Raw genomic sequence first — 12,725 nt, 5'->3', positions numbered from 1 at the left:
GTACGTATATGTATATTATATGATTTTAAAGTATGTGTAACATCAATATAAATATTTTAAATAAAATAAAGATTTCAATTAAAAATATAAGGTTATATATACTTATGTTCGGTTATTTTCGGGTATCCATTCGGGTTTGGATATTACCCGTTCGGGTTCGGATATCCAATCTCTCGTAAATCAATACCCGTTCAGGTATTTTGCTACTTCGGTTTGGATTTTGGTTCGGGTTTTTTGGGTCGGGTTCGGATACAACTTCGGGTAAGCTTCGGGTATCAGGTAAAGTGCCCAGGCCTAATCTTTACAGGGATTATATTGCGGTGAATCATCATTTTTGGGTTGATTAGCTTCGATTCAACTTTGTTTCTTTGTTTATACAATTAAAATATGTCGATCTGTGGTATATTTATCGATTTCAGACTCGAAATCACCAAAACATGGATTAACTTTTTTTTACCGCGTTTTTGACCGAATATACCATAATCGCGGTGGAGCTCCGCCGCTGAGCGTTTCACCGGGGCGGAATCTGCCAATCCGGCCGCGTTTTCGAACAAGAGAGTAAGTATAGTATTTTTTTATTATATGTAACCAGGGTTGACATTTTCTCTAGAAAAATCTCAAAGTCTGTAGGGGATATCAATTTAAATAAGTCACTAAAATATTTTGCTGCCACCCCTTCCACCTCCGGTTACGAAATAACCCATTCACCATCATCATTATGTAAGCCAGTAACCTTGTTTCAGTATGTCTTTTGTTTCGTTAACGCTTGGTAAAATTTTGTATTCCTATCCCCTTTTAAATGCTACAGATTTCTGTTTTTCGTTCTAAGTATTGTTCTTCCTCATGATATACCTCTTTTAATTTTTTTAGTAATATTCGTAAATTTTTCGTGTGTTTTTTAATTAGCATTTTGGATTTTCTCCAAGGACTTGTAAATTATTCAATTTTTTCTTTTCCATATGGCAAATTCATCTTCCTCCAAACTGAGATCTCATGTCGACATTGCTGTATTTTGCCAACAATTTCTTGAATATCTCTTACTACCCCTTCCAAGCAACCTCTTGTTATGGAATCCATCACCCATCTTCATCAATCCATATTTTATCAAACCGAAATTGTCTTTCATTCTTCACAATTGTGTCTTCTACCATAGCTACTAATGGTCGAGGACAAGATCCCACTATACCCAAATATTCGACAAAGGAACATGGAAAAATTCCATGTCATTATGTGTTTCCTAGTACTCGATCCAAACAACATCGTATAATTTTTCCTCCTCAACGCCCACTCCAAGATAAAGTATTACCAATAGTTGAAAACTTCGTAAGGCTGCAGTTCTCAATCATATTATTAAATTACAAAAGTTTGAAACATGTGTTTGGTAGCCATAGAGGCGGAAAGACATAAACTCCATGAGGCCAAAATGCTAACAGTGGAGCAGCATGGATTGAAAGAGATTATCATGGCAAAACCATCTTTCATAGCCGTAGAGCCTTTTCTAACTTAAAGACGGAAAGATAAACTGATAGCCGTAGAGCCTTTTCTAACTTAAAGACAGAAAGAGAAGCTGGGATTGTCGTCTTAATTTGGGCGATAATGAATATGCTGAACACCTGCCATAAACCCCATGGAGTTTGTTGAGATCCAGCCCATAATGGGGGACATCAATAGGTTCTTACTGTCATTGCAAGAATGGAGTATCAATCATGTTATGCACGTCAAAAACCTCATTGTCCATGACTTAGCAAAGAGTGTCGTCTGTGACAATTGCTACCAATCAGGTAAACGACCTATTTCAGATTCTTATCAAGGAAATTTGTAACCCATGCATGTAGTACTATTATAAAAAGTATGTATCTGCAACCAATCCACCCCAATCTACATATGTTTGAAGAGAAAGAAAAAAAATGAAATAGCAAAATAGACATAAACAAAATGAAGTATCGTATGTTAAGAATTCCACACATACTTTTATACTCATCCTAATTGCACACATTTTAAATATAAGAACCTATTTATCCTTATTTTCAAAGATTGAAACCCGAAGCCACACAAACAAATATTTAGCTTAATTTTAATAGTTTAGAACCTAAACCAATATCAAACCAATTAAAGCGATACCAACTGGTTTAATATCAGTTTAACTGGTTTGATATCTGCTTAGATTATAAACCATTTAAACCAATATAAATGTTCTTCTGTGTGGCTAGTTTTAATCTTCGAAAATGGGGCTATATAGATTCGTATACATAATATATGTGTAATTAGAACGAGCATGAAAAATTATGTGAAATTGTTTAGGGAAAAAAACTAGTTTAACCCTTATTTATCAATTAATTACTAGTTTAACTCTAATTTTATTTTAATTACTAGCTTGTTTTGCATACCCAATTTACCCCTATTTCCTTTGTTAACAAAAAAGTATAATTACAAAAATGCCATTACTGAATTTTCGGAATATTTACAATTTTACCATCCACAGATTTATTTTGTCTACGTTTTATGTAGCCACAGACTTAAATATATTCTTCTTTAGCAACAGATTTACTTAAAATCTATAGACTTAATAAAATTTCTACAGACTTGTTATAACAAATCTGTCACGTTTGGCCATAAATTTATTAAATATTGACAAATTTAATTTATTTGTCCACAGATTTACTTTATTTGAATATATTTAGTAAGATTTGATAGATTTATTTTTTCTTTAACCACAGATTTACTTGTTTTTGACAGATTTAGTTTCGATTTGATAGATATATTATTCTTTAGCCACAAATTTATTTAATTTTGACAGACTTAGTTAAGATTTGATAGATTTATTTATTCTTTGACCACAGATTTATTAGAATTTGATAGATTTATTTATTATTTGACCACAAATTTGTTATAGTTCGACAGATTTGTTTAAACTTAAACCACAAATTTATTTATGATTTGGCCACAGATTTTTATTAATTATTCTTAACCGAGTTATTGCAAACCAGATTAAACCATTTAATTCTGAAATTATTTCATATACCAGTAATTTAACTTGATTTAAACCAAAATGTTTCAAACCAACCATAATTTGAATCAAAAGCATGTAAACCAAAATTATTTAATTAAACCAAACCAAACTTAATTTAAACAAAACAAAGAGAAAAGCCTTAATCTACAAATCTCTCTCGTGATTGCCTTATTCGACGTTAATGGTTGTGTTCATATTGACGTTTATTTTCTTCCTTCTTCTCTCATGGCACAAATAAAAATGGTTTGTGGTCATTGGATGAGCATGATGCGCGTATGTTCTTATGGTGTTATTAATAAGTATCTATTTAAATTTGCAGGTGATGTGTTGTTCTTACCGTTCTTCCTTAGTAGACAAGAAAATAGCAACGATTAATTCAAAGAAGTGTTCAAAGCTTCAGTCTGTTTGAGTGAGGACGTAATAGATCAAGATCAAGAGTGGAGTAATCATTGAAAATACATTTCTAGCTCTTTGGAGGAAAAACAACCAAAACCCGAAACACATCGATTAAAAGCAAGGCAGTGTTATCATTCAACAGAGCTTTTCAAGTTCTTGATTGTATAAGAACACAAAAACCACACCCGGCGGTTATAAGAACACAACAAACGATAACCACACTCAGCGGCTACATAACTCGTCATCTGCATTTTTATGGTAAAACAGAGTTGAAAATGCATCAAAGTACATATAAACCGGAATGTCGGTAGATACGCCTTTCTTTACTACCCCCATAGACTGAACTTTTAAAAAGTAGACTCCTTGTCAACCTTACTCTCAAACTGCAAGACAGTCTTCTACATTTCCTTGTTGTGATTTCCCCTAGACAAAATGTATCCCTGTCAAAATTCACCACGACCTAAGTATTAAACACACAATAATGGACTCCACAAACAACTAAAGCACCAGAAAAATATGGTGTTAGTGACTCCCCTGTGAAGGTTATACTCAAGGTTTCTATTTTTTTCTCATCAAATGTGAAGCAAACATAATAAAAAAGAGCCATAATCAAGTTATATACCCCAACAAAGCATGTGTTTCAGAAGCATCCAAAAGGCGTGGGTATAGATGATTTCTAGAATCCTGTACATGGAGCATAAGCCTGTGAATATATATTACATCTATGTTTCACTATCGAGCCAAATTTTGGTCACTGTCGAGCCAACATGCTAATCTAAATTCATTAAAACTTGGTTATATACACTGCCAATGGTCATTAGAGACGAGAAACATGACTTTACACCTATGCCTTTTTGCAAATATATATCTATTTGTCTTAATGCGATCATATATCAAAGCAATGAGTGTACCTATACGCGGTCTGCAACGGGGTCAACAAAGGAGTCTTGGTGAGACAGCCACGCTGCTCGGTCACGCTTCAATCCGGATTCAAATCTAAGACAAAAATCATAATAGATCAGATTTTGTTTGTTAAAATCTGCGATCAGATATCTTGACTGGAGCTATTCTGCTGAAACTCACTGCCATCGCCATAGCCACCGTCAGTAGTGAAGGAGAGAGATACCAGGAAGGTATTAAATTTCTACGAAGGTTTATTCGTGTGCTCTCTTAAGAAGTCCAATTCACCGTCCAGTGAACTGATCCTCCGCATCTCTCTGGTTCTTAGCTGCAACGGGAAACGATTGACAGTGTTCTGGGTTTAGTTTGGGGATTTTTCTGTCTGGTCCTGGTCATGTTTTCATTTTCTATGGAATTGCTGCTTTCTAACTTGGATTCTCCCAATTCGTCGTGAATTGCCGGTGAATCCCATGAACCCTAAAGTTTTTTTTGTTGTAAAAACTGTGTTTTTATCGTGATTTTAATTGGTATTTTTAATTTTATACCAAAATTAATATAATGGCATTGTAGTAATAATTATCAACTATTATGGTTATTTCGTCTTTATACTACCCTCTGAACATGCATCGATGAAAGGAAGTTAATCTAGTAATTACATAATAAATAAGAGTTAGTTTGAGTAATTTTCTCAATTGTTTATGTACAGTATTTCTGGTTAAATAGGTAGTTTAACCATTTATTTCAAGCAATAATGTTTGGAACTGAATTTAAAGCAAAAACTCTATTATAAGAGAATCATCGACATGGCCTCAAGACTTATTGTTGTCTTTATTATTACAGTGAAAGAACTCTGTAAATCTCCTCCGGTTTTGAGATCATCCAATTATTTAACTGCAACATCTTATCGTGATACTTAACCACTTTTTGTAAATCTCCAAAAGTTGTTCTTAAACCCACTCCAAAGTCATTCCCCATCCAATTCTTTAATTGCAACACAAGGCATTGCTTTTACTCTGACTGTATATATATATATATATATATATATACATTTAGAGAATATATGGCTTGCATTACTTGCCTTCCCATCATTTCTTCTGGTTGTGCAAAACCTGAGATAAAGAATGAAGCTAAGCGAGTCAAGAGGCGAAGCAGAGAAGCACAAGCGACAACAACATTTCCGTCATGATCTCAAAAACATGATCTCCTCCGTAACCCAAATGGGAGCAGACAAGGCGGGACCAAGCCAATATGAAGAAGAGAAGGAGGAGGATGGCATCAGCGCTATCACTCTCGCTGGCTCAAACCTTGGAGCCACCATGAAGACCGAGCTTGACGATAACCAAGGAGACAGCTACAAAAACGGCGGCCAAGAGCTTGATTTTCTGACCACCTTCGTGAACAGCAACTTTCAGGCTGTGAACAACTCCATAATGATGGGCGCCAAGTACGAGACTCATGATCCAGGAGTCCATCTTGACATCTCAGGCGATGTGGAGAAACCTTTGATGAAGGCACCTGCGAGGAGGTTGAGGGAAAGGAAAGGGAAAACTCAAGCTAGAAGAGATCGTTGAGAATCTGAGCATACAGATTGATTCGTAACTTCAAGAACAAATCATTTTGACTTCTGTGTTAATTAATCTATTCTCTAAATAATCAGAAAAGTTGTGCATGCCAAAGCACTTTACTCGTTCTTCAAGGTTGTTTTTTTCGATTGCGCTTATCATTAAACACGTTTGATATGTAGACTACTCTCGATATAAATAAAATTCGTTATCACCTTGTATCTCTTAATATTTTGGAACTGTGCATGTGAAGCAGGGTGTGTTGGATTGTCTTAAGTACGATTACCTGGTTGATGATAACATAGTTTGAGCTGAGAACCAATGTTTCTTTATGCAGAAAATTATAAACCAAGTTGAGGATATGCTTCCTTGCCACTAGTTGACCTGCCTCACACCTGTAATATATGATCATAGATAAGAACTCTTATGTTGTAGACATGCATACCCCAACTGAATCTCATGGATACTAACAGTTATAGACATATGAGTTTAACTAAACAAGATAACATCACTACTTCAAGGTTATAAGGAAGAATATTTTCCATGTTACAACTAATATACCTGCATACAAACAAACAAAAAGGGGGGCTAGAAAGATTAAACACTAAACATCTTTTAACAACTGAACTCTTCTGGAAGGTGTGCTTCTTTAGTTCAGACCAATAATGCGTGAACAAGTGTATGGAATTTAATTGGAAGTAGTCAAATTTAATAAGCTCAGACAATAGACGTAGACGCATAAAAGGCTGTCATTAAAATAGCAGCAAAACAGCTCATTGACCACACAAATTTTCACTATGATCACTCTATTCAACACTTTGATCAAACATTAGTAGGGTATAAATGCAGCAACAAAAACAAATTGACATTGAAGCTCTGCTGCAAACAGTAGAAAATCTTTGATCACTCATCCCCCAAATGATGATCTTACAATGCAAAACCAAACCGATGGTTAATTCCAGAACATGTATCATCAATCTGAAGCTACACACAAAAGCATGTATACATTCTTCTTTATATTTAAAAATACATAGACTGAACAGAAACTTACATACCATACTCATCTGCAGATCCTCAAGCATTGCCACTGCCCTTTTTAGTTCCTCTTTACTCCATAAACCAGTCAGCATATTGCGAATAGTAATGGTATCAGGATACACCCCACTTTAAATCATCTCCTGGAAAATGTCTAGAGCTCCATTAATATTACCCACTTGACAAAACCCATGAATCAAGGTTCTGTAAGTAATTGCATTAGCAACTATTCCTCTTCTACCCATCTCGCAGAAAAGCTCCAGCCCATCACCAACCCTTCCTACCGTACAGTAGCCATTAATGAGTGTGTTAAATGTCACTACGTCGGGAGAGAAACCTTTGCTACCCATCGAATCAACCATTTGTGTAGCCTCATCTAGGCGGTTCTGCTTGCATAATCCATCGATCACTGAGTTATAGGTGGTAGTATCTGGGCCTATACTTCTGTGTGGCATCCCTCGTATAATTCCTCGGCCTCTAAAAACTTCCCTTCATTGATCAAGCCGCAGATCAATATATTGTAAGTTTGAACATAAGGTTCCACATCATTGAAGGGGTGACTAGCATCAAGATCCATCTTACTCTTCTGCATAGCCTTAAACATTTCCAATGCATCTTTTAGTTTCCCATTATCGCAGAGACCGTCCAGCAAAGTGTTACAAGTAACGACATCAGGGCACACACCACTAGAAATCATCTCCTGTAAAAGGTCTTGAGCAGCATTAAGATCGCCCACGTGACAGAACCCGTGAATAAGAGTGTTGTAAGTAATTGTGTCAGCAACTAATCCTGTTTCAGTCATCTCATGGAGAAGTTCCATTCCATCATCTACCCTCTTAGCTCCACAGTATCCGTCTATGAGAGTAGTGAAAGTGATTACGTTCGGAGAGCAGCCCTTGGTAGCCATCAAATAAAACATGTGCTCAGCCAGCATCAAGACGATTCTGTATGCAAAACCCATCGATCATTGAATTAAATGTGATTGTATCAGGGACTATTCCCCTTGGAAGCATCACATCGTATAAGGCCCTGTTCGTTTGTATATCTGGAAGATGCATCCAGATGGTCCATCTAAATGTCTTATCCAGATGCTCTATCTGGTGTTGTTTGTTTTTTCATTTCGTTCATGCATCTAGATGAATCATCTGAATGCAACTATGTTCGTTTGCTTTTCATGTGGACTTGTTAATAAAATGACTAAAATATAATTTTTTACGTTTTGGCGAAAAATAGCATTTTTACGGTTTTGGCCGAAAATATTTTTACAGTTTTTGAGAAAATATTTGTTTTTTGCGAAAAAATGCATTTTTATGGTTTTCGCGGAAAATACGTTTTATGGGTTTGGCGAAAAAATACGTTTTTGCGATTTGGACGGAAAAAAGTGTGTTTTGAAGTTTTAGCAGAAAAAGTGTTTTTGACGGGAAAAGTTTTTTTTCGCGATTTTGGCGGAAAAAGCATTTTTGGGTTTTGGCGGGAAAATACATTTTTTCCGGTTTTGGCGGGAAAATACTTTTTTTTTCCGGTTTTGGCAGGAAAATACATTTTTTCGGTTTTGGCAGGAAAATGCATTTTTCCGGTTTTGGCATGAAAATGCGTTTTTCCGGTTTTGGCAGGAAAATGCATTTTCCGGTTTTGGCGGGAAATGCGTTTTTCCGGTTTTGGCGGGAAAATGTGTTTTTCTGGTTTTATCGGGAAATGAGTTTTCCGGTTTTGGCGGGAAAATGCGTTTTCCGGTTTTGGCGGGAAAATTCCATTTTCCGGTTTTGGCGGTAAAATTGCGTTTTTCAGTTTTGGCAAAAAAGTATGTTTTTCCGGTTTTGGCAGGAAATTTTTTTTTTTTTTGGCAAGAAAATGAGTTTTTTTCCGGTTTTGGTGGGAAAATTGTGTATTCCGGTTTTGGCGAGAAAATGTGTTTTTTCGGTTTTGGTCGAAAAGTGCGGTTTTATTGGTTTAGCCGAAAAATGTGTTTTTTTATGAAAATGTGTGTTTTATATTTTTTTTGCGAAAAAATGCATCTTGCGGTTTTGGCGGGAAAGTGTGTTTTTTTAGTTTTTGCGAGAAAATGCATTTTTTTGGTTATAGCGGAAAAATGTATATGCAAAAAAATAGAATTTACGGTTTGAAAATAATATTTTGATTTTAAAAAGTCATTTTTGTCATTTATCATTTTGGACTGAACTAGATGCATTTGCATCCAGATGCACCATCATGACTCACCTTCATTTGAGTGAGAATTTGAAATGAGTTTTTTAAAAATTCAACTGGATGATCCATCTGGATGTAGCATTATAATGCACAAAACAAACATCAATTTGCATCTTCACCCAGATGGATCACCTGGGTGAGCAAACGAACATGGCCTAATTCTTCAGCCTCAAAGAACTTGCCTTCCTTGACCAATGCATTGATCAAAGCATTATAAGTTACAACATCAGGGCTGATCTTCCTTTCAAACATTTCTCGCAACAACCGCTGGGCTTCGCTCCATCTACCAGAGCTACAAAAACCATTGATCATACAGTTGTAGGTAAATAAATTGGGAAAGATTCCTTTCTCTTGCATTTCACTGAAAACATTTTGAGCATCGCCATGACGTCCGTCTTTCCAAAGACCGTTCATCAGCGTGGTGACTGTTACCACATCGGGTCTGCATTCCATTTGATGAAAAAAATGCAAGGCTTCACACACCCTGTCTTCCACACATAAACCATGGAGCAGGGTGTTGAAGGTAGCAACATCAGGAAGTGCGGATAGAAAGTGCCAGGATTCAACCGTCTTTCGTCGTTCACATAGATGTGGAATTACCGATGTGTTTTAGAGAGTCAATATGAATCCGTTTTTAAGTTGATGACAAAAAAAAATTATCATTGAATAAATATAAATTGTTATTATATATAAGTTATATATTATAAGAAATTACATAATTTCTATTGTGCAAATAAAAGTATAAATTTTCAAAATAGATATTTATATAACAGTCTTGTTTTTATAGGTTCATAACTCTAGTTCTTTTATCTCATCTGTTTTCCACCGTTCTTCCTTAACATAACGAAACTCGAGCCCGTAACGGTTTGGATTATTCGCGTGTTTCCATACGTCCTGGCAAATTGTGCAGTCCGAACAACACACCATAAACCTGACAAGCTTTTTAGTGCCGGCTTGTACAAGTTCGTCCCTAGGTTTCATTCCTATTATACACGACCTACCAGGTCCGGTATTTTCCGTAAAAATACAATGTGAAAGATTAAATATCTTTAGGTTTGGAAGGCCAATAATGAGCGCTATTGATGCTTCTACACATGCATAATTGCATCGAAAGCTCACTCGCTCGAGGCTCGGAAAATTGCATACAATTATATTGGCAAGGTCTTTGCTCAACATAGTAGTAAATTTTATGGTTGTAAGATTTCTACAGTTTTCTCCGATGGCTTGAAGCTCAACGCTGGAGACTTCACGTACCGTCGTCGTCATTGATATAAATGGGTGAATAATCAACGTTTGAAGATTCTGCCATTTACTAAAGGCTGACTGAATTGAATTTATATCTAGAGATGTCCACATTGGTAACGCAAGTTTTTGGATGTTCGGCATCCTTATAAAAAGGGAGAATAAGATTTATATCAGATTTTTATGCTATGTAAAGCTATCTCAAAAGTGAAGTGAAATACAAGAACTAGCATAGTTTTGCGTACCCATTAGAAATACAAGCTCCTCTTCTGCTACACTGCAATATACGTTGAAGAAAAAAGAATTCGGGACAGTACGGGCGAATTTGTTGATTTCAGTTAAGATCTTCCTGAGCTGGTATCGACTACCACTAGCCTGAAGATTAGGGCTCAAAGGGTTATCCAAAATGATTGAATCAAGATCGTTGAGTTTGATGGTGTTCCATATAGTTTTGTTGTGAGAGGCAAGGAACCATGTGATGCACACTCGTGATGCTCCCATGATAACGTCTACTACGTCGAGCTTCTTAAAAATGTTTGAAAGTATGTCTTTATCCATATTTTCCCACCTTGGAACATTTTCTGATCCGTCTTGATTTTCCATTAATTACAACGGAATAAGTGTATACAAAGAATATTTGACTCGAGATTACTATAGTCACTTACTTTTATCACAATTCTGAATTGTTGAAGGGTGTTTGATCCAACCAAATGATGTAGGATATTTATAGGGTCTGGGTACTTTAATTTATAAATAAATATAGACATTTAAAATCCAAACATCATTAATGCATATGATAATTGTGATAGTATTTTGTTTAGATATGCTAATTCAAAATCTCTAAATTATGTACTGTTGAAATTAGTTATATTTTTTATTGTTTTTTTTTTTGAAAATATTTAATACTAGGTGTTTTGCCCGCACATGCGGGCATAATTCTTTATAGATATTTAATAATAAATTTATTATTAAATTTAAAGATCTAAAATTTTAAATCAAACATTAAATTTATAATATTTTTATGAATCTTTCAATTAATTAATTTTTATCTTTTATTAATTAAAAAAAATTTTGAATAATAATGTCAATATTTATTATTTTAAAATAGTTTTTTATCTTTAAACAATTTTTTTATATTAATTCATAATCAATTACCAAAACTATAGAGTTTCAAAATAAATCAAAAGTAAAAAAAAATGTTCAACTTAACCCAAAAATACATATTATATTAATCAAAGAAAATAAAACATTGATATTGTATAATTATATTATGAAATATCTCTCATAATAATTGAATAAACACTCAAACAGACCAACCATGTTGACAAATAAAACATTAATATATAATGTATAAGATAAGAACATTTGTTATTTATTCTTATATTCAATTCTAAATGTTAAAATAGAGGAAAAAATATGATATAGTTAATCTCTATTTTTTTAATTTAAAACATAGACTGCTATTTTCTTCTAAATATAGATAATTAAAAAAATATTTCTTTATTATAAAATCATAATTTCTTATTTTCAAAATAGTATTTTAACTTTCAAACTATAATAATTATAACTAAAACAAATTATTTTAGAAAATGCAATTTTTATAAAAATAGAATCACATTTTTCTTTACATAATAGTCTTTTAAAGAAATTGTAATTTAACAAAGTTATAATTCTCTGAAATACTTGAAAAACATTAAAGGAATTAGAGTTAATTTTAAATTAAACTAGATCCGGTATCCGCGCTACGCGCGGATAACATGTTCAAATTAAGTAAATTTATACTTTTGATTGGTAGTTTTTTAGTTTAAGAAGTTGTTTGTTAATTTTGTGTGTTGTAGATTTAACCATAGAGTTTTGGTTTGAATGTGATGCGGTGATCATTTTCTCTTTTTTAAATAACAGTAAGTTTGAATAATATATTGTGTTGAGCAATCAATTTTCGTAGGAGAAAAGAGTATTTTTGAGTATTTAGTGGTATCGTTAGCTATCAAGCTTAAAATAACAGTTTATTCCTCTTTTGTAAGCGTTGTATGATATCAATGTCGGTGTCGAAGTAAAAGCGCGATCCATGTGTGGTTGTAAGTGATAATTTCCCTGAAAAAGTAAATTATTTGTAAGCATTTATTTTGACATAAACTTTATGTTTAGTTTATTACCTTCATGTAACCGTGGAATAATACTTGTGATGATTACAATTTAGTTTTTCCTGGTAGATATGCGATTTAGCTCCCTGAAATTTTCTGCCTTGTTGTTCCAGATAGTTAGACGTACCATTTTGGATCTACAAATAATGATTGTATTATATATTTATTGCTTAAAATAAATATTATTTAATAAAGTGTTAGTACCTATGTAAACGCAATGCAATGATGATC

The 12,725-nt window shown here is 34.0% G+C and overlaps 1 protein-coding gene and 1 pseudogene across 1 annotated transcript; one reads left to right on the top strand and one right to left on the bottom strand.

Moving 5' to 3' along the window:
- The first annotated feature begins 5,354 nt into the window (after window positions 1-5,354).
- LOC106377676 lies at window positions 5,355-6,084 on the top strand. Its single transcript, XM_013817939.3, has one exon. It carries the CDS (start codon window positions 5,428-5,430, stop codon window positions 5,875-5,877), a length of 450 nt encoding a protein of 149 aa, XP_013673393.2. The 5' UTR covers window positions 5,355-5,427; the 3' UTR covers window positions 5,878-6,084.
- A 214-nt stretch (window positions 6,085-6,298) lies between these two features.
- Window positions 6,299-7,916, bottom strand: LOC106450909 (annotated as a pseudogene).
- Window positions 7,917-12,725: the final 4,809 nt, after the last annotated feature.

This window comes from Brassica napus, chromosome A9, assembly GCF_020379485.1.
Source record: "Brassica napus cultivar Da-Ae chromosome A9, Da-Ae, whole genome shotgun sequence".
Classification (NCBI taxonomy): Eukaryota; Viridiplantae; Streptophyta; class Magnoliopsida; order Brassicales; family Brassicaceae; genus Brassica; species Brassica napus.
The sequence above is the reverse complement of the archived record's forward strand: the minus strand, read 5'-3'. Positions and strand labels throughout refer to the sequence as shown.